The sequence below is a fragment of the Corvus hawaiiensis genome, chromosome 1 (genome assembly GCF_020740725.1).
Source record: "Corvus hawaiiensis isolate bCorHaw1 chromosome 1, bCorHaw1.pri.cur, whole genome shotgun sequence".
Lineage (NCBI taxonomy): Eukaryota > Metazoa > Chordata > Aves > Passeriformes > Corvidae > Corvus > Corvus hawaiiensis.
In genome coordinates, this window is record NC_063213.1 from 98787230 (window position 1) to 98807036 (window position 19807).

Below are 19807 nucleotides of genomic sequence, written 5' to 3' on the forward strand. Positions count from 1 at the left end.
GCTGGGGATGGAGGGAGCGGGAGGGGCTGCGGGATGCGGGAGGTACCGGGGATGGGGAACCGGGAATCGGTACTGGGGATCGGCACCGGGAGCAGGGAACAGGGAGGGGCCGAGGAAGCCGGGGATGGGGGGATCGGGGCTGCGGGAACCGGGAGGAACCGGGGACGGAAGGACTGGGAGTGGCGGGGGATGGGGGCACCGGGAACTGGGGATGGTTCGGCACCGAGAGGGGACGGGGATGGCGCGGCAGGGGGGCATCGGGAGTGGCCGGGGACCGGGGCAGCACCGGGAGGGACGGGGGCAGCACCGGGAGGGACTGGGGCTACGGGAACCGGGAGGCACCGGCGACGGAAGGACTGGGAGTGGCCGGGGATGAGGGGTCCGGGAGTTACCGGGGATGGAGGGACCGGGAGCAGCCGGGGATGGGGAGACCGGGCACGGGGATGGGGAGACCGGGCACCGGGATGGGGGCAGCGGGAGGGACCGGGATGAGGGCACCGGGCATGGCCGGGGGTGAGATACCAGGAGGTACCGGGGACAAAGGTATCCGGGGCGACGGTACCGGGAGGCGCCGGGGATACGGGAAGAGGGACTTGGAGGCACCGGGAACACCGGGAACGGGACACCGGGGATGGAGGAGGGACCGAGACTGGCCGGGAATGGGGGGGACCGGGGGGTCCCGGGGGTGTCCCGGGGATGGAGCGACCGGGAGGGTCCGGAACTGAGTGGGAACGGGGACACCGGGGACACCGGGAACGGGACACGGGGCGCGTCCGGGAGTCCCGGGAAGTTTGGGGGACCAAGTTTTGGGGTCCCACTCCCCGCACGCCCCCCCGTGCCCCCCCAGAAGAGGCTCCGTCCACGGCCTCCACCACGCCGGACTCCACCGAGGGTGAGCGGGGCCGCCCCCCCGGTTCGGGGCGAATTTTGGGGCGGGGGGGCGGGCACGAGGCACGAGGCTCCCCCAAACCCCAAAACCCCCCGCAGGTGGCAACGAGGATTCGGAGTTCCCGGAGCTGCCGGCGCCGGAATCCCCTGAGGAGGAGGAGGAGGATGAGGATGAGGACAGGGAGGCGGCGTGGAGGGGGAGACCCCCCCGGGACCCCCCCCGGGAACTGACCTTCTCCTACATCGCCTTCCGGGGGGGGGGCGGACCCCCCCAAACCGAGCCAGGGCCCCGCAGCCGCCGCGAGCCCCGCCGGGGCCGCCCCCTCCGCCTGAGCTCGGGGGGGTCCCCCCGGGGGCCGGACCCCCGAGTGGCCTCCAGGACTCCCCCCGCGAAACGTCCCGGGGAGCCCCCGGCCCCCCCCGAGGCGGAGCTGGAGGCGGGGGGGGGCCCTGGAGGAACTAGGGGGGCCCGAGGTGGAGGAGCCCCCCTGGAGCCCGGGTATGGAGGGGGGAGAGGATGGGGGTCCCGGGGGGGAGGGCGGCTCGTGGCCATGGGGGGGGCTGGGCATCGGGAAGGGGGGGTCCCCAAGGGGGGTTTGGGGACATGAGGGGTCCGGGGACATCCCTGGGGGGGATTTCGGGATCCCCAACGGGGGGGTTGGGGACATGGATGGTCCTGGGACATCCCTGGGGGAAATTTGGGGGTCCCCAAGGAAGGAGTTTGGGGGCATTGGGGGAGGGGGCCCCGAGACCCCCTCGATCCCCCCAATTTTTTTCTCTCAGCCGCCCCCGAGCCCCTCCCCTCCCTTCCACCAGGGGGCGCCCCGCGCGCGCCCCTCCTGGAGCCCCCTCAGGCCTCGGTCCCGCCCCCGCCACTGCCGGACCAATCAGCGGGCGCGTCGGGCGCTGACGGACAGGGTGAGCAGCCAATCAGCGCGCGCGGGCGGGCCCGGGGGGCGGCTTCGGGGTCCGGTTTCAGGGAGGGTCCCGCGGCCCCCGCCGCCATTGGCGGCTAAAAATAGGGGGTGACCCCCCCAAAAAACCCGGCAGCACCCGCGGAAGCCATGGAGGGGCCGGGTGGGGCACGGGGGGGCACTGGGAGGCTCTGAGAAGGGCACTGGGAGCACTGGGGAGCTCTGGAGGGGGAATTGGGAGTCCCTGGGAGAAACTGGGAGGGACTGGAAAGCACTGGGAGGCATTGGGAGAAACTGGGAGGTTGTGGGAAGGGCACTGGGAGCACTGGGGGACTCTGGAGGGGGCACTGGGAGGCACTGGGAGGGCACTAGAGGGACTCCGGAGGAGCACTGGGTTGGAACTGGGAGAGACTGGGAGCACTGGGAGGAGCTGGGGGGACTCTGGAGGAGCACTGGGAGGGACTGGGAGGGGCACTGGAAGGGACACTGGTGTCTCTGGTGTCACCGGTGTGTCCCCGCTGTCCCTCAGTGTGGGAACTGCTGTACTGGCGGGCGCCCGAGCGCTCGGCGCTGGCCTTACTGGTGGCACTGGTGGTACTGGGGTGCCTGTCCCGCTTCAGCGCCATCTCGGTGGGCGCCTACGGGGCACTGGCGGTGTTGGCGGTCACTGTCCCCCTGCGCCTGCGCCAGGTGGCCCTGAGGGCCCTGGGGACAGCCCCCCCGGAGCCCCCCGCGCGGTGAGTGACATGGGGACACCCCCCTGTCCCCTCCCTGCCACCCCTAGCACCCCCAGGGACCTCTGGGTGGCCCTGATGGCGCTGTCTCCCCCATCCCATGGGGTGTCCCTGTCCCCATCCCTGTTCCCCTGACACTGTCCCTGTCCTTTGTCCCCCTGTCCCCCCAACCCTGTCCCCATCCCTCTCTCTGTCCCGCGATGCTGTCCCTGTCCCCCTGACCCTGTCCCTGTCCCCATCCCTGATGTCCCATCCCGTCCCCTGACGCTGTCCCTGTCCCCAGGGCACAGCCGGAGGTCCCCGGGGTGCTGTCCCTGTCCCCTGACCCTGTCCCTGTCCCCAGGGCACAGCCGGAGGTCTCTGGGGTGCTGTCCCTGTCCCCTGACCCTGTCCCTGTCCCCAGGGCACAGCCGGAGGTCCCCGGGGTGCTGTCCCTGTCCCCTGACGCTGTCCCTGTCCCTGTCCCCAGGGCACAGCCGGAGGTCCCTGGGGTGCTGTCCCTGTCCCCTGATCCTGTCCCTGTCCCCAGGGCGCAGCCGGAGGTCCCCGGGGTGCTGTCCCCAGAGCAGCAGCAGCGCTGGGCGCGGTACCTGGCGCGACACGTGGTGACAGCCACCCGCACCCTCACCCGCCTCTTCCTCGTCCACAGCGTCCCCGAGTCCCTCAAGGTGACACTGGGGGCACAGGGGGACACAGGGGGCATGGGGAGGTGTGGGACACAGGGGACATTGACAGCGTTGGGGACACAGGGGGTATTGGGGACATTGGGGACACATGGGGGCATGGGGGACACAGGGTGCGTGGAGGACACGGGGGGGGTGGGTGGCACGGGGGCCCAAGGGCGGGGTGACGGTGACGGTGACGGTGCCAGTGCCACCCGCAGTTCGCCTTCCTGTTCTACCTGCTGACCTACGTGGGGGCCGTGTGCAACGGGCTGACGCTGCTGGGAGCGGGTACGGAGCGGGGACACCGTGGGGACACCACGGGGACATGGGGATGGGAACATTGGATGGGGACACTGGATGGGACACGGGGACACCGCAGCGGGATGTGGAACATGGCATTGGGGATGTGGGGTGGGGACACCAACACAGGACACAGGGACATGGAGATGGGGATGGGGACATGGGGACATAGAAATGAGGATGGAGATGGGGACACGGGGATATGGGATGGGGATGGGGGACAGGGACATGGGACATGGGATGGGGACACGGGATGGGGATACAGGACACGGGATGGGGGACAAGGGATGTGGGACAGGGATAGAGGCTGCGGACACGGGGACAGCCTGGGAACAGGGGGGTAAGGGGGCGGAGGCTGGGGGGCTCAGGGGACAGGGGGGTGGGGACAGAGTGGGGACCCGAGGTGACACAGTGCTCCCTGGCCAGGTGTCATCTGCGCATTCACCTTCCCCGTGCTCTACCGGCGCCACCAGGTACGGGGACAGCAAGGACACATGGGGACATTGTGGGGGGTGGCGAGGGTTGTGTGTGTCCCCTCAGCCCTCCTGCTTTGTCCCCAATTTCCCCCCCATCCCCCATGTCCCCAGTTGCCCCCTGTGTCCTCGATGTCCCCAACTGCCCCCCGTGTCCCCGATGTCCCCAGGCCCAGATTGACCAGTACATGAGTCTGGTGAGGAGCCACCTGAGCCACCTGCGAGCCAGGTCAGTGTCCCTGTGTTCCTGTGTCCCCCTCCCCTCTGTGTCCCCTGGGGGGGGGGGGTCTCGGGGAGCCCTGGCCCCCCCTGACCCCCCCTGTCCCCGCAGGGTCCTGGCCAAGCTCCCAAGTGCCAAAGTGAAGCCGCAGTGACACCCCTGTCCCTCCCTGTCCCCCTTCCCGAGGTGACAGCGAGGGGGGGGGGGCGTGGCCGGGGGGGTCCCCACACCCCTCCCCCCACATGGGGGGCACGTGTCGTCCCCCCCTCCGTGTCCTTCCCCCCCCCGCGCGGGGGGGGGGTCACACTTTAATAAAAACTCTTGTGACAGCCGGGTTTGGTGGCGAGGGGACCCGGGGGGGGAGGCGGGGGGGAACATGAGGGGGACAGGGTGTCATGGGGTGCTGTGGGGACCCTCTGACGTGTGTCTGACCCCTCCCCCGCCCGCTGCTGGGGTGGGCTGTGCTGGGGCCACCTCGTGTTCGCTCCCACCGCCCTGTGTGCCCCCCACTGTCCCCGCGTGTCCCCCCACGTCCTCTCGTGTCCCCCGTGTCCCCCAGTGTTCCTCCATGTCCCTCTGTCCCTGCGATTCGCCGAGTCCCCGTGTGTCCCCCGTGTCCTACAATGCCCCCCGTGTCCTCCCATGTCCCTCAGTGTCCCCCGATGTCCCCTCGTGTCCCCCCCGCCCCGCGAAACGCGCGGGAACCTGGAGGCACAAGCCCCGCCCCCTCGGTCTTGGCCCCGCCCCCTCCCGTCCCTCTTTGCCGTGGCCCCGCCCCGGCCCCACCCCGTTGCTATGGCCACGGCCGTTGCCGCGCGACGTAAACACGGGACGCCGGACGTGGTGACGTCACCGCCAGGGAACGCCGTAACCGGGGCGACCCGCGCAGTGTTTACCGGGACGGGACGGGGACACCGCGAACGGGGCGGGGAACCCCCCGAGAGCCCCGGGAACACCGCGAACGGGGTGGGGAACCCCCCCCGAGAGCCCCGCCGGGACCCCCGGACCGGGGCTGGGAAGCCCCCGAGACCCCCCGGGACCCCGGGAACGGGGCGGGGAACACCCCCGAGACCCGGCCGGGACTCTCGGGAACGGGACAGGAACCCCTGGAACACCGGGAACGGGGGTCCTGGCTCAGAGACCTCCCGGCAGCCCCGAGACGGGGACCCTGGGAACGGCGCTGGGAAGCCCCCGAGAGCCCGGCCGGGACCCCCGGGACAGTGGGAAGGGGACCCCCGAGACAGGGACACAAGGGAGAGCTCGTCCGGGACCCCCGGAAACGGGGACAGTGGGAACGGCACCCCGAAACCTCCTGAGAGCCTGGCCGGGAGCCCCGGGACACCGGGAACGGGAGCCCCGGGACACCGGGAACGGGAGCCCCGGGACAGCCCGGACGGGACTCAGGGGCACCGTAGGGAGCCGGAACGGGACAACGGGACCGAGGACTGAGATCGGGACCCCCAGGACAGCCCGGACGGGACTCCCGGGACTGCTGCCACCGGGGACACGGGACGGGGACACCGGAGGGGGCGGGGCCTGCGTGAATGAATGAATGAATGAATGAACGAACCAAAGGGCGTGGGAACCGCCCCCCCCTCCGGTCCCCGCCGTGACTCAGCGCCGGTTCCCGCCGGTGACATCAGCCCCCGGTGTCAGTCCCGGCGCTGGAAAGGGACCGGGACCTTCCGGGACCCCGTCCCGGGCTCCCCAGGGAGTGCGGGGATGGGGCCGGTGGTCCCTGCACTCCGGTACCGGGACACCCCAACCTCGGTGTGTCAGCACCCGCCACGGGGACACCCTCACCCCTCAGTACCGGGATCCCCGGAGCTCCTCAGCCCGGTCCCGGTGGCCCCCGGAGGTGCGGGGGATGGGGGTCGCTCTGCCCCGGTCCCGATAACCCCCGGGGCGCTGAAGTTCAGTCCCGGCAACACCCCGGGGGAAAGGTCCCATCGTTCCGGTACGGGGGATCCCCGTACGGGGACTGCTCCACCCCGGGACGGTCCTGGTGGGGGTCCCGAGTGGTTACCAGGATGTCCCGAGGGTCCCGGGAGAGGTTCCGAAGGCTCACGGAGGTACCGGGAGCGATTCCGGGGGTCTCCCGAGAGTTCCGGGGGGGTTACCGGGCGATCCCGAGAATCCCGGGAGATGCTCTGGGGGGATTCCCGGAGGTCTCGGGGGTCCTGGAGGACACCAGGGGATCCCCGGGGTCACGATGGGGGAAGCCGGGAGATTACCGGGGGATCGCGGGAGAGATCCCGGCAGGGGTCGCGGGGGTCCCGGGAGGTCACCGGGGGTCCCGGGAGCGTCAGGAGATGCACCGGGGGGGGGGGGGGGGGATGGGGGATCCCGGTTACCCGGGGGGTCCCGTGGTGTTACCGAGGGCGGGGGGGGGTCCCGAGGGTCTCGGGGGACTCGCGGGGGAGGCGCCAGGGCCCGGAGCCGGCGGCCCGGAGGGTTCAGGCCGTTTCTAGAACCGCGGTCGGTCCCGTTTCTATTAATACGCGCCCGGGCGGCGGCGGCGGCGGCGGCGGCGGCGGCGGCGGAGGGAATCCCTGTGACGTCATTGCTAGGATACCAAACAAACACTCCAGACAAGCCCATATATGGCTAATTGCGTCACAGGAACTCCGGGGGGCGGGGACAGGGATCCCCCCCGCTCCCAGCCCGCCCAGGGGCCTCTTAACGGCGGCGGCGGCTCCCGGAGCCTCAAACGGCAGCGGCGACAGCGGCCACGGCGGCTGCGGGGTCCGGGGGGTCTCGGGGGGGTCCCGGGGGTCCCAGAGCAGCGGCGGCGGCTGCCGTGACGTCAGCGAAGGGGGGCGGAGCCCCGCCGTATAAAGCGGCGGGGCTGCCGTGAGCAGTTCATTCATAAAACCGGAGACCGGGGGAGCGGCGGGAGCGTCACCGGGGCTCGGAGCGGACGTGCCGGAGCCTGGGAAGGGATTTACCGGAGCTTGCAGCGGCCGAGCGGAACTTTGTGTCTGGGAACCGGAGCTTGGGACGGATGTACCGGGGCTCGTAGCGGCGAACCGGAGCCTGGCGCGGGCGCACCGGGGGCTGTGTACCGGCCAACTTTGGAGCCCGGGACGGGCGCGGCGGGACTTTGTACCGAGCAACCGGAGCCTGGGGCGGATGGAGCGGGGTGTGTAGGGGCGCAGCGGGGTTTTGGAGCGGCGGACCGGAGCCTGGCACGGATGTACCGGAGCTTATAGCGGAGAGCCGGAGCCTGGGACGGACACAGCGGCGTTTGGTACCGGCCAGCCGAGGCTCGTAGAGGCGCACCGGAGCTTGGCACGGATTTACCGGAGCTTACAGCGGCTCCCCGGGACGTTGCACCGGCGAACCGGAGCCTGGCACGGACATACCGGCGCTTCTAGCCGCGAACACTCGCTCGGACCGGCGACCCGGAGCCTGACCGGACACCCGGGGCTCATCGCACCGAACCGGGGCTTGCGACAAAACTCCCTGCGAGCCCCTCCGGGCTTCCACGCGCTTATCCCCCCGGAGCCCGCAACCCCTCCGGAGGTCCCCGTGATGCCGGTAGCGGCGTGACCCGCAGCCTTGTCGCGGCGGGGCGGCCCCCGCGCCCCCGGGGCCATGTTCCAGGGCTTCCCCGGGGACTACGACTCGGGGTCGCGCTGCAGCTCGTCGCCCTCGGCCGAGTCCCAGTACCTGTCGCCGCTCGACTCCTTCGGGAGCCCCGCGGCCGCCGCGGCCGCTCAGGTGAGAGCACCGGGGAGGGGCGGGGGCGCGCGGGGGGGCGCGCAAGGGGGCGGGGCCGTGCGTAAGCGCGCGCAGTGACGCCGCCGCCGATGACGCGGCACGCACGCAAAGCGCGCGGGTTATTTTTGGGCGCCCCCCCCGCGGTTGCCAGGGGAGACGGGAGGAGGGACACGCCCCCCTCGGCCGCCGTGGCCACGCCCACCGCGCGCGAAGCCGCGCCCCGCTCGCGGCCAGCGCTGAAGGACGGCCACGCCCCCTCTCTGCATGGCCACGCCCCCTCCTCTGCTTTGGCCACGCCCCCGGGGCGCGATCGCTGTGGCGACTCCCGGAACGGGGGAGCTCGGCGGTGTCCCCAGAGGGTGGCAGTGTCCCCGCGGTGTCCCCCCCAAGCAGGGAGGGCTCGGTGTGGGGCGCGAGTGCTTCCCACGCCCGCGGATTTGGGGGGGAGCGGACTCTGGGGGGGGCTGCGACCCCTCCCCCGCCCCCCCGAGATGGATTTGGGGGTCTTTGGCAGGGACCCTCAGATTGGGGTGACAGGGACGCGAGGGTGTCACTCGTGGGTGCCAGACACCCCTTGCACGGGGAGGAGGATGATGATGGTGATGAGCTGGGGACATCTCAGGCACGGGCACACCCTCGCCCCAGTGCCACCAGCTGGGGACAGCGCTGTCCCCAAACCAAGGCACCCCGCAGGAGATGACAAGGATGACACCCTGGCCACGGCAGGGGGGTGACAACGCCACCGGGGGCCCGTCCCCTGTGCGTTTGCGGGAACACACCGGTGTCACCCGCGGCTGTCACACCCCGGTCCCGCGCGGTGGGGGGGCACCCCCGCGGTGTCCCCCGCTGTCCCCCGCTGTCCCCAGCCACGCTGACCCGTGTTCCCCGCAGGAGTGCAGCGCCCTGGGGGACATGCCCGGCTCCTTCGTGCCCACGGTGACGGCCATCACCACCAGCCAGGACCTGCAGTGGCTGGTGCAGCCCACGCTCATCTCCTCGGTGGCCCCGGGGGCCCCCATGGCGCAGCCGCCCCCCCTCGACCCCTACGACCTCCCCGGGCCCAGTTACTCGACCCCCGGCCTGGGCGCCTTCGCGGGACCCCCGGCCCCGGCCCCCGCCCGCGCCCCCCGCGCGCGGCCCCGGCGCAGCCGCGAGGAGACGGTGAGAGGGGACAGCGGGGGTGTGGTGGCACTTTGGGGACGTGGGAGGGACTCGGGGATGTGCGGGAGGTTTGGGGGTGTCGTAAGTGACAGGAGGTTGAGGGACATCCTGGGCGGTGGCAGCTTGGGGACACTGTGAGTGGCAGGAGCTTGAGGGCCATCCCAGGTGGCGGCACCTTGGGGACACCGTGAGTGGTGGCAGATTGAGGGACACCCCAGGCGGTGGCACCCTGGGGACACCACACTTGGTGACATCACGCCCATCCTCACCTATGCCGAGGAGCGCGATAGGATTTCGGGGACACAGACAGCGGGATTTCGGGGACACGGCGGGATTTTGGGGATGCGGGTGACAGCGGGTGACAGTCCCGTCCGTGTGGCAGCTGACGCCGGAGGAGGAAGAGAAGCGCCGCGTGCGGCGGGAGAGGAACAAACTGGCGGCTGCCAAATGTCGCAACCGGCGCCGGGAGCTGACGGACCGGCTGCAGGCGGTGAGTGCGGGGACACGGGGACACCGCGGGGGTGGCATCGTCCCCAATAGCCGGGGCGTGGCGGGGGATGGGGCGACGTGAAGTGGAGGCGTCCCCGGAGGGAGTTGGGGACAGGAGTGTCCCGTCGTGGTGATGCCTTTGGAGCTGGGGACACCTCAGACACAACTCGAAGGGAGTTGGGGACATCAGGTGGGGACAGTGGTGTCCCCACGGCCGCTGGTGAGGAGGAGGATGATGATGGTGCTGTTGCTCTCAGAGCTGGACACAGTGGTGTCCCCAGGACTGTGCAAGGGGGACAGTGACACCCCTGGGGACATCAGAGGGGACAGGCGGGTTTGCCCTCAGGGCCGTTGGAAGGAGGTGGGCAATGTTCCCGGGGTGGTGGCACTGCAGAGAACGGAGGTTGTCCCCGGGAGCTGGGGACACCAGAGGGGACAGACTGATGGCCAGCGGTGACAGAGAGGGACGGGTGCCACCCCTGAGAGCTGGAGACGTGGGAGGGGGACAGATGGACACCCACAGGACAGCAGTGTCCCCCAGGCTTGGGGACATCAGAGGGGACAGATGACACTGCAGGAGGAGCAGGATGCCGTCCGTGGGAAACAGGGGACAAGGGAGGGGGACAGATGGACACTGGGAGAGTCTGCAGGATGTCCCCAGGCTTGTGGACATCAGAGGGGACACCCAGGGGTGCCGCAGGAGGAGGAGGAAGACGATGCCACCCGTGGGGAACAGGGGACATGGTGGAGGACAGGCGGGCACTCAGGGACGTCCCCAGGCTTGGGGACACCAGAGGGGACAGACGGACATTCCAAGATGCTGCAGGAGGAGGACAATGCCATCCGTGGGAACAGGGGGACAAGGGAGGGGACGGACGGACTCTTAGGAATGCTGGAGGAGCCTGTGGGATGTCCCCAGGCTTGGGGACGTCAGAAGGGACACCCAGGGGTGCCGCAGGAGCAGGAGGACGTCACCCCTGCGAGCAGGGGGACAGACGGACACTCAGGGACTCTGGAGGGCGACAACGCCGTCGCCAGGCTTGGGGACATCCGAGGGCACAGAGGGACACTTAGGGACGTCCCGAGCCGGTGACAACGCCACGTGCCCTGACCGCGCTGTCCCCCTCAGGAGACGGACCAGCTGGAGGAGGAGAAGGCGGAGCTGGAGTCCGAGATCGCGGAGCTGCGCAAGGAGAAGGAGCGCCTGGAGTTCGTGCTGGTGGCCCACGCGCCCGCCTGCAAGGTCCCCTTCGAGGACATCGGCGCCGTGGGGCGCCGGCCCGGCCGAGGGTGAGCAGCCCGGGCAAGGCGGGGACCGTCGCCTTCCTGCCCCCGGCGCCGTTCCAGGGCCCGCAGGGTCCCTTCCCCGGCTGCTGCCTCCCGCCCGGGGTCCCCCGCGGGACCCCCTAACGCGACCCCCGCGTTTGTGTTCACCCACCCAGAGGGAGCCACGTGTGGAGCCTCGCACCAGCGGAGCAGCAGCAGCGACCAGTCCTCGGACTCCTTGAATTCTCCCTCGCTCCTCGCGTTGTGAACGGGGGTGTCCCCCTCCCCTGGTCCCCCTCCGAGCCCCCCGAAAACGGGCACCTCCTCCTGCCCCCCGCCGCGCCTCGGGGCTGGGTTTTGCCCGCCCCACCCCGTCCCCTTTTTTGGGGTTTTTTTCCGGCTCCGGTGGGGTTTTTTTGGGGGGAGGTTGGGAGGGGTTTTTTGGGGTTTTGGCGCCTGGAGGTGGTGGCCGTGACGGGGCCCCAGCGTTGCCGTGGCTGTTCGGAGGTGTCTGTTCCCGGTCCCCGTCACCTCGTGGGGGTTCATCCAGGATCTCTGTCCCCTCGCGAGCTATCCCTGCACCATTCCCGCTGCCTGGAGAAGCCTCTCGTGGTGTCCCTGTCACCTCAGAGGTGTCCATCCCCCATTTCATGGGGTTCCTCCAGGATCTCCACCCCATTGGAGATGTCCCTGCCCGTTTCTCACTGCCTGGAGAAGGTTCTGTGTCACCTCAGAGGTGTCCGTCCCTCATTTCAGCGTCTCCACCCCATTGGAGATGTCCCTGCCCCATCTCCACTGCCCGGAGAAGCCTCTAGTGGTGTCCCTGTCACCTCAGAGGTGTCCCTCCCTCATTTCATGGGGTTCATCCAGGATCTCCACCCTTTTGGAGATGTCCCTGCCCCATTTCCATTCCCCTGGGAAGATCTTTTTGTCCTCTCCGTCACCTTTGGAGGTCCCTGTCCTCGATCCTCGCCGTCCTGTGGGACTTTAGGCAGCGTCTCCGTCCCTTTGGTGACATCCCCGTGCCATTCCCACCACCTGGAGAAGGTCTCTGTGGTGTCCCTGTCACCTTGGAGGTGTCTGTCCCCGATCCCTGTCAACCCCAGGGGGTTCCTGCCACATCTCCATCCCTCTGGAGATGCCCCAGCCTGGTCCTGGTGGTACCTGTGACACCTGAGGTGTCCCCAATCCCCTGCTGAAGGGTCCCGGTGCCATCTCCATCCCTCTGGAGAAGCCATCGCTGTGTTCCCGTGCCCCCGAGAAGGTCCCTGTGTCATTTCTGTCCCACTGGAGAGGTCCGTGTCCCCCACCCCCGCTCTGAGGGGCTCCACGGGCCATCTCCCCCCCCTCGGAGGTGCCACTCTTGTCACCTCCACGACCCCCCATGTCCCCCTCGGGGGTCCCTGGGCCTCCAGGTGACCCCTCCAGGTCACCTCCTTCTCTTTGGAGCTGCTCCTCTGTCACCTCCGGGACCCCCGCGTGCCGTCCCCGTCCCCCGCCAGGGTCACCCCTCCTCCAGGTGACACCTCCAGGTGGGCTCGCCCGTCCTGCTCGTCCCGCCCGTCCCCGCCTGTCCCTGCCCTGTCCCCTTCAGCTTCGCCGGCCTTGGCTCCGCCCCCCCGGTATATAAATCTATTTTTGTTGCGCGGGAGATGTTTAATTTTTTATTATTATTATAACGAGGATAATTATTGTCGCCCTGTGCCGTGTTCGTGCCTGTCCGGGGCCACCCCGGGCCCCCCGTCCGCGCTCGTCCCACCCCAAATGTGGCCAATAAAGCAGCTTCCAGCGGCTCCGCGGCTCCTGGGTTTTATTTGGGGAGGAGGGACACTGGGAAGGGTCACCGAGGGGGTTTGGGGACACGGGGCACATGAGGACAAGGAGCTCGTGGGGACCCGATCTCGGGGACACGGGGACAGCGGGGGCGTCGCCCCGTTTCCCCACCCACCTGTCAATCAACGGGGAAATGGGCGGGACAGACACCACGCCCCCACAAGCCACGCCCCCCTCCGTCGGTGACCGGCAGGGGGAGCCCGGGATGAGAAATTGAGGGGGCATCTCCCAGTTTGGGGAGGCCCTGCCCAGTTTGGGGAATCCTTTCCCAGTTTGGGAGGGTCATCTCCTAGTTTAGGGGCTCCTCTCCCAGTTTGGTGTGGGTTCTCTCCCAGTTTGGGGGGTCCTTTCCCAGTCTTGAGAGAGTCCTTTCCCAGTTTGGGGTGTCCCAGCCCACTTTGGGGGTCCCTGGGGCGCTGCGAGGGAGCCGTGCAAGCTTTGGGGGCTCCCCCCGACCCCCGCACTCCTCCCTTTGGGGGGGGGTTTCCTTCCTCGCCCCCCCGGCCTTGACGTCAGGCGCCCGATGATTCACCGGGGCTGGCACCGGGGACACGCCACTGTCACCCCCCTCTCCCCCGCCATGCCCAGAGCCGCAGCCGGGGTCCCCGCGGGTCTCTGGCGCTGCGTCCCCACATGGTCACACCCCAAGTGTCCCCACGCTGTCCCGCGCCCCTTCCCAACGCCGGGGTGCCCCCTGTGCGCCCCCTGTGTCCCCTCCCGGGGCCCCCCCCGGTCCCCGCCCGGCGCTGTCGCTTCCGCCGCCGCCGGTCCCTTCCCAGGGCCGGGGGTGACACGGTGACCCCTGGCCCCGCTCCCGCCGCGGTCACTTATTTTTAGCTGTCGCCTCTTCCTGGCCGGATCCCGACTATTTCTGACCCGGGGAGGGGGACCCACCCAGGCCCGTGGGGACACGGGGGTGGCCGTGCCCTCCGGGTGTCCCACCAGACTCCTCGCTGTCCCCAAGCCTGTCCCCAGCCCCGGGAAGGGCCGCAGTGTTGCCTTGTCCCCACCGTGTCCCCTCATCTACACTGCGTGGTGGATTCCCAGCGTGGCACTGCTGGCCCTTTCCTCCCCCCGCACCCCATCAGGGGATGGACCCTGCTGTCCCCAAGTCCCCGTGTCCCCAAGGATGAGGACACGGCTTCTGGTGTTAATTACAGCGTCATTTATACACTGGGGGGGGGGGGGGGGGGGGAGGGGGAGGGACACGCCCAGATTCGAGGTGTCCCCAGCGCCGGGAGTCGGGGACAGACCCCAGGTTGGGACTGTAGGGGACAGACCCCAGGCTGAGGGTGTCCCCAGCCACCCCAGGAGGGGACAGACCCAGGCTCGGGGGTGTCCCCAGCCCCGCGGGGACGCGGTGCCGGTTCCGGGGGTGTCCTCAGCGGTCCCGGGGGGGTTACGGGGGGGGCCTGGCGGGGCTGCGGCGCGGGAGGCGCAGCCGGGGCAGGTGGAACGGGAGGCAGCGCACGGGGCGCGGCGCCGGCAGCTCCGAGAAGAACGTTCGGTGCCGGGGGGGGCCCGGCTCGGCCTCCGACCCCCCCAGATCCTGCAGCACCCCCAGGATCTCGCGCCGGGGGCCCTGCGCCCGCAAACCCCGCGCGTCCAGCAGCGCGGCCACGTGCCTGCGCCTGCGGGGACAGCGGAGGTCAGCGGGGACCGGGGGTCAGCGGCCACAAAACCCCCCCCGGACCACTGGATGTGGTTTTCGGGCACACCCAGCTCCGCGGTGACCCCTGCCCCGCGGCTTAACCGGTCCCAGTTTCCCCCCTGCCCAGTTTAACTGGTGTCCCCCCCCTCCCTCCTCCTCAGGTGGCCGCGCGTGCCACCGGCCCCTGGGGACCGGGACCGGGGCCGGGGCCGGGGCCGGGGAGGGGACCTGGCGCGAGGCCGCGGCCGCTTCCCGGCGGGAGGAGTGGGGCGGGGGCTGCCGGGAAGGGCCGGAGGCCACGTCCGGTCACCCCGTCCGGTCACCCCGCTTGGTCCCCGCGGGTTCGCCACATCCTGCCCGTGGCCACCGTGGCCATCACGGCCGCTGGCAAAGTGTCCCGCCGGTCCGTGTCACCCCAGTGCCACCCCCGCGGGGTCCTCGAGGTGTCCCACCCGGCCATGTCACCCCCCTGGGGTTCCCACGGTATCACCTCCGGTTGTGCCACCCCAGTGAGGTTCCCACGATGTCCCACCCAGCCGTGTCACCCCAGTGCCACCCCGGCGGGGTCCCCGCACCCACCGGACGTCGGGGAAGTCCCTGGCCAGGGCGCCGACCTCCATCTGCAGCGCGGCCGTGTCCTCCAGCACCAGCAGCTCCCGCAGCCGCGGCACCACCGAGTCCAGCCAGGGCGACGCCGAGTCCTGCGGGGGGTGACACCAGCGATGGGCACCGTGTCCCATGGGTGTCACCCAACACCCCACCAACGTCCCATGGGTGTCACCCAATCCAACACCCAACGATGGCACCACGACCATCGCACCCGTGGGTGTCACCTGTCCCAGCACCCAACGGGAGCCGGGGGTCGCAGGGGTCTCACCAGGCGCGTGAAGAGCTCGCGGAGCTGCCGGGCCTCGTCGCCCAGCCGGGCGGCCACGCGGGCACGCGCCTTAGCCGAGGCGCAGACCAGGCGGCCCTGGAGCAGTGGGCGCACGTACTCGATGAGCACCCGGCGGTGCAGCTCGCTGACCAGCACCTGCGGCACGACGGGCGTCACGGGGCCACCGCGCCCGGGGGCGTCACCCAACGCCACACCCAGCGATGGGCATCACCCAGCCCAACACCCGACCGATGGCACCGTGTCCCGTGGGTGTCACCCAACCCCGTGGTGGCCGGTCCAGGCCCTGCACACCTGGTGAGGCTCGGGGTGCAGCGGGCGCAGCGTCTGCGCGAAGCCGGTGATGAGCATCACGATGGCATCGAAGGCGTCTGAGCTCGTCAGCCACTTGCGCTTCATCAGCTTGCCGAAGTAGGGCTGGGGGTGGCGGGCAGAGACGTTACCCGGAGCGGCCGCCCACGGGTGGCACCTGGGTCGGCAGCCAGTGGTGGCACCGAGAGTCAACGCCCAACAACGGGCACTGTGTCCCACAGGTGTCACCCAACCCAACACCCAACCAAGGTCCCCGTTGCGCCCATGGGTGTCCCCCACCCGCCCCTTGGGGACACCTTGAGGTCCTCGAAGAGGCGCCGGGTGAGGACGTGGCCGCAGATGCGGGTGACCCTGTCCAGTGCGGCGTGGGCCTGGCGCCGCGGCTCCTCGCTCTCAGGGTGCCCAAACTGCGCCAGGCGCTCGGCGAAGGCCCTGCAGGAGGGGACAGCGGGGATGTCAGGGTGTCACGGGGACCCTTGGGGACACGGGGACACGGGGTGGCCTCACCTGAAGGGGGGGCAGCAGTTGGCCAAGGCGATGGCGCGGCCAGGGGCGCTGTCGGTGGGGGGAACCTCACTGGGGGCTTCCAGGAACCGCTCGACCTTCCGCTGGAAACTGGGGACACCCCTGGGTCACTGCGGTGGCACCCGGGGGACAGGGGACGCAGGGGACATGGGGGACGTGGCTCCTGTGCCCACCTCTGTGTCCCTGTGCCACCCTGCCTATCCCCTGTCCCCTTGTGTCCCCACGTCCCTTCACTCCCTGTCCCCGTCCTGCGTCACATCCTGGTGTCCCCATGTTGCTGTCGTGTTCCCGTGTGTCCCACCTGTGCAGGAAGGCCACCAGCACACCCAGCAGGCTGTGGGCCATCTCCCGCCCGAACTCGGGGGTCACCTGGGGGGCTCGGTCCACGTGTGCCCGCAGCAGCTGTGGGGACACGGCCACCATGGGTGTGGGGGCACGGCCACCACCGGCCCCTTGGGGCACTGTGGGGTCCCCACGAGCCACCCCGGGGGACAGGGACGGGCTCTGGGGGTGGCCGTACTCCGGTGACACGCATGGCCAGTCCCTCCTCCATGTCCTGGCTGGTGACATCCTCGGGCCATGTGTCCTCGCTGAGCTGCAGCTCCTGCGCCACGGCCACCTCCACCTTCGCCTGGGACAGCGGGGGACACCATGGGGGTGTGGGGACAACCAGGAGTGGTGTGGGGACAGTGGGACACAGAGTCGCCTCCCACCCCTTGCCCTGCAACTGTCCTGATGCCACCACAGTGCCAGTCCCAGTGCCACCGCAGCACCCTGAATGTCCCCACCCCGGTGCTCCCAGTGTCCCCAGTGTCCCCAGTGCCCACCTTGACGGCAGCGATGCAGGAGCTCTCGAGGTCGCGCTGGGTCTCGGGGGGCAGGAGGGGCCCCAGCTCCTGCGCCCGCAGAAGGGCCCCCACCTCGGGGTGCCCCAAAACTTCCCTGGGGGGGGGAGGGACAGCCCCAGTGGGTGTCTGGGGGACACCCTGGGGGCGCGGGGGGACATGGGGGACATGGGGTGCCCGGTGGGGGACAGATGTTGGGGGGTCCCATGGGTGTCCCAGGGGTGACACCCTCTGTACCAGGGTGACACCCTCCGTGCTGGGGCGGGAACGGGAAGGTTTTGGGCAGTCCCAGAGGGTCCCCCCAGGTTCCAGGGGCGGGGGTCTCACCTGGGGTAGGCGTTGCTGTGCCAGTCGAGCAGCAGGTAGAGCTCGGGCACGGGCAGGGGTCTCTGCGCCAGCGCCCGCAGCTGCTGCGCCAGCGCTCGGTGGTAGCCGCGGGCGTAGACCCCGAGCGCGCCGTACTCGGGGGGGTACGCGGGGGCCACGTGGCTCCTCACGACCCCCAGGTCTCCCACCACCCTGGCGGCCAGCGCGGCCAGCCGCGCCCCGAGCCCGCCCGCCGGGGCCACCTGCGCCAGCCGCTCGCTCGCCGCCCTGGCCACCGCCTCGTGCCAGCGCCGCCGCAGCGCCCGCGGCCGCCCCGGGCGGGTCCCGGGGGGGCTCCGCGCGTCCGCCGCCTCCTCCTGCTCCAGCACGGCCACCACGGCCCGCAGCGGGGCCACCGCTCGCCCCGCGGCCACCGCCTCGGCCACCACGGCCCAGAGCTGCGCCAGCAGCGCCCGGTACAGCAGCGCCACGTCCCGCGCCCGCCGCCCGCCCGCGGGGACCGGCGACGGCGGAGGGGACCCGGAGGAGGGCGACGAGGGGGGACACGGGGACGGCGGGCGCGACGGGGACAGGGCGCACTCGGCCTCCAGCGCGATGATCTGAGCGTCCGCCGCCACCAGGTCCCGCCGCTGGATCAGCTCCAGGATCTCCAGCACTGTGGGGACGCCGGGGGTCCGTGTCCCCGTGTCCCTGTGTCCCCGTTCCTTGTCTCTGTCCCCAGCCCGCATCTCCACCACGTCCCAAAGTTGCCATTCCCATGTCCCTGTGTCCCCAAGTCCCACGTCTCCATCCCTGTCCCCTGTCCCCAAGTCCCCCGTCCCCGTCCCCGTCCCACGTCCCCTTTCCCAAAGTCCCCGTCCCCATGTCCCTGTGTCCCCAAGTCCCCACGTCCCTTGTCACCATCCCCGCGTCCCTGTGGCCTCTGTCACCATCCCTATCCTCACGTCCCCAAGTCCCGCGTCCCCGTCCCCACCGCTGTCCCCACCGCATGTCCCCAAGCCCCCCTCGTCCCTCCGGTGCCCCCCGCTGTCCCCACTCACCCGACAGCGGCTCCCTGTCCCTGTCCTTGTCCTTCCCGCCGCTCTCCGGCCGCTGTCCGGCTCCGTCCGCGCTGTCCCCCGCCTGTCCCTCACCCGGGGACGGCTTCTCCGTGCCCCGCTGTCCCCACGTCCCCAGCGCCAGGCGCAGCAGCGACCCCCGCTTGCCCCCCCCCCGCCTCCTCCGGGGGTCGCCGCGGGACCCCCGAGTCCTCGGAGCGGCGGCGACCGCGGGGCCCGGCTGGGTCGCGGGGGCGGCGGGCGCGGCCGAAGGGCCCCCCCAGCTGTCCCAGGTGTCCCCCGAGGTGTCCCCCGAGCCCCACCAGCCCCCCCAGGGTGGCGCGGCGCCGCCGGCGACTCTCGGGGTTGGTGGCGAAGGGGTCCCCGTCCTCCTGTCCCCCCTCCGCCGCCCCCCCCGGGGGTCTCCGGAGCAGCGGCATCGCCGGGGGGGCACCGGAGGGGCGCGGGGACACCTGGCTGTCACCCGGAGGCTGAGGTGGCACGGTGGGGACGCCACCCGAAGCTCCCGGAACCGTCGCGGTGCCCGCGGCGGTGGCACTGGTGGCACTGGCGGCGCTGGCGGCGGTGGCTGCGGTGACACTGGTGGCGGCTGCGGTGACACTGGCGCTGGCCGGGGGCTTCCTGAGGAAGCGCCGCCCCGGAGGGGCCTCCCCGGCCGGGCAGGGTCAGCCCCGGTTCCGCCCGGGCACCGGTACGGGGCGGGGGGACACCGGGGGGGGGGAGCGGGGACACCGGGATGGGACTCTGGTGGCACTGGGGGACACCGGGATGGGACCCTGGTGGCACTGGGTGACACAGGGATGGCGCAGGGACAGGACGCACCAGGGACGGGACCCCGATAGCATAGGGATGGCACAGGGGTGGCACAGGGGACCCCACGGGTGACAAGGAGGGGACTCTGGTGGCACCAGGGGACATCGATGGCGTCGAGACAAGACCCCAGTGACACTGGGGGACACAGGAGTGGCGCAGTGCCACAGGGGACCCCACAAGGGCCAGAGATGGAGCCCCACTGACACCAGGGGATGGCACAGGGACAGGACGCAGTGACACCAGGGACCTCACGGCGACAGGGAGGGGACACGGGTGACACGAGGGACCCCATGGGTGGCGCTGGAGACCCCGCCAGTGACCCCGCGGCTGACGGGGGGGGACAGATGTGACACAGGAGATGATGGGGAGGTGACAAGGGTGACACGCGGGACCCCACGGGCGACACGGAGGGGACACGTGCCCGCCCACGTGACCCCTCGGCCCACGTGACTCCTCCCCGGTCGCTCACGGGTTAAACCCCGCTCCCTCCTCCCATTGGCCAGCTCTCAGCCAATCGCAATGCTTCTCCCGCGCTTGGCCACTCCCCCTTCAGGGCGCGCCCAGCTGTCTCCATGCCCGGACGCCGCGTTCTGATTGGTCCGCTCCGCGTCGTGGGCGGGGCTAACGCATGGCCACGCTCTTTATACGGGCGAGGCCACGCCCCCGGCGCGCCCCGGTTCCGGTTCCGGCGCCATGGCCGCCATGGCCGCCCCGG

The 19807-nt window shown here is 70.9% G+C and overlaps 3 protein-coding genes across 3 annotated transcripts; 2 read left to right on the plus strand and 1 right to left on the minus strand.

Moving 5' to 3' along the window:
- The first annotated feature begins 463 nt into the window (after positions 1-463).
- Positions 464-4523, plus strand: RTN2 (reticulon 2). Its single transcript, XM_048320806.1, is given in 11 exon segments — positions 464-892; positions 988-1033; positions 1036-1254; positions 1256-1387; positions 1672-1806; positions 2332-2539; positions 3066-3204; positions 3420-3489; positions 3928-3974; positions 4145-4203; positions 4306-4523. Coding segments are annotated over 11 exon segments (1359 nt in total). The 5' UTR covers positions 464-631; the 3' UTR covers positions 4349-4523.
- A 2409-nt stretch (positions 4524-6932) lies between these two features.
- FOSB (FosB proto-oncogene, AP-1 transcription factor subunit) lies at positions 6933-12626 on the plus strand. The gene is made up of 5 exons (XM_048320817.1): positions 6933-7917; positions 8809-9078; positions 9461-9568; positions 10697-10856; positions 11010-12626. The coding sequence occupies exons 1-5, from the start codon at positions 7792-7794 to the stop codon at positions 11099-11101; spliced, it is 756 nt and encodes a 251-aa protein (XP_048176774.1). The 5' UTR covers positions 6933-7791; the 3' UTR covers positions 11102-12626.
- A 1182-nt stretch (positions 12627-13808) lies between these two features.
- Positions 13809-19796, minus strand: LOC125334886 (tumor necrosis factor alpha-induced protein 2-like). The gene is made up of 12 exons (XM_048322098.1): positions 19740-19796; positions 18262-18985; positions 17222-17876; positions 16877-16991; positions 16570-16680; positions 16351-16451; positions 16032-16139; positions 15821-15956; positions 15507-15629; positions 15195-15350; positions 14897-15018; positions 13809-14297 (listed from the first exon to the last, which is right to left on the minus strand). The coding sequence occupies exons 1-12, from the start codon at positions 19794-19796 to the stop codon at positions 14066-14068; spliced, it is 2640 nt and encodes an 879-aa protein (XP_048178055.1). The 3' UTR covers positions 13809-14065.
- Between the last annotated feature and the right edge of the window lie 11 nt (positions 19797-19807).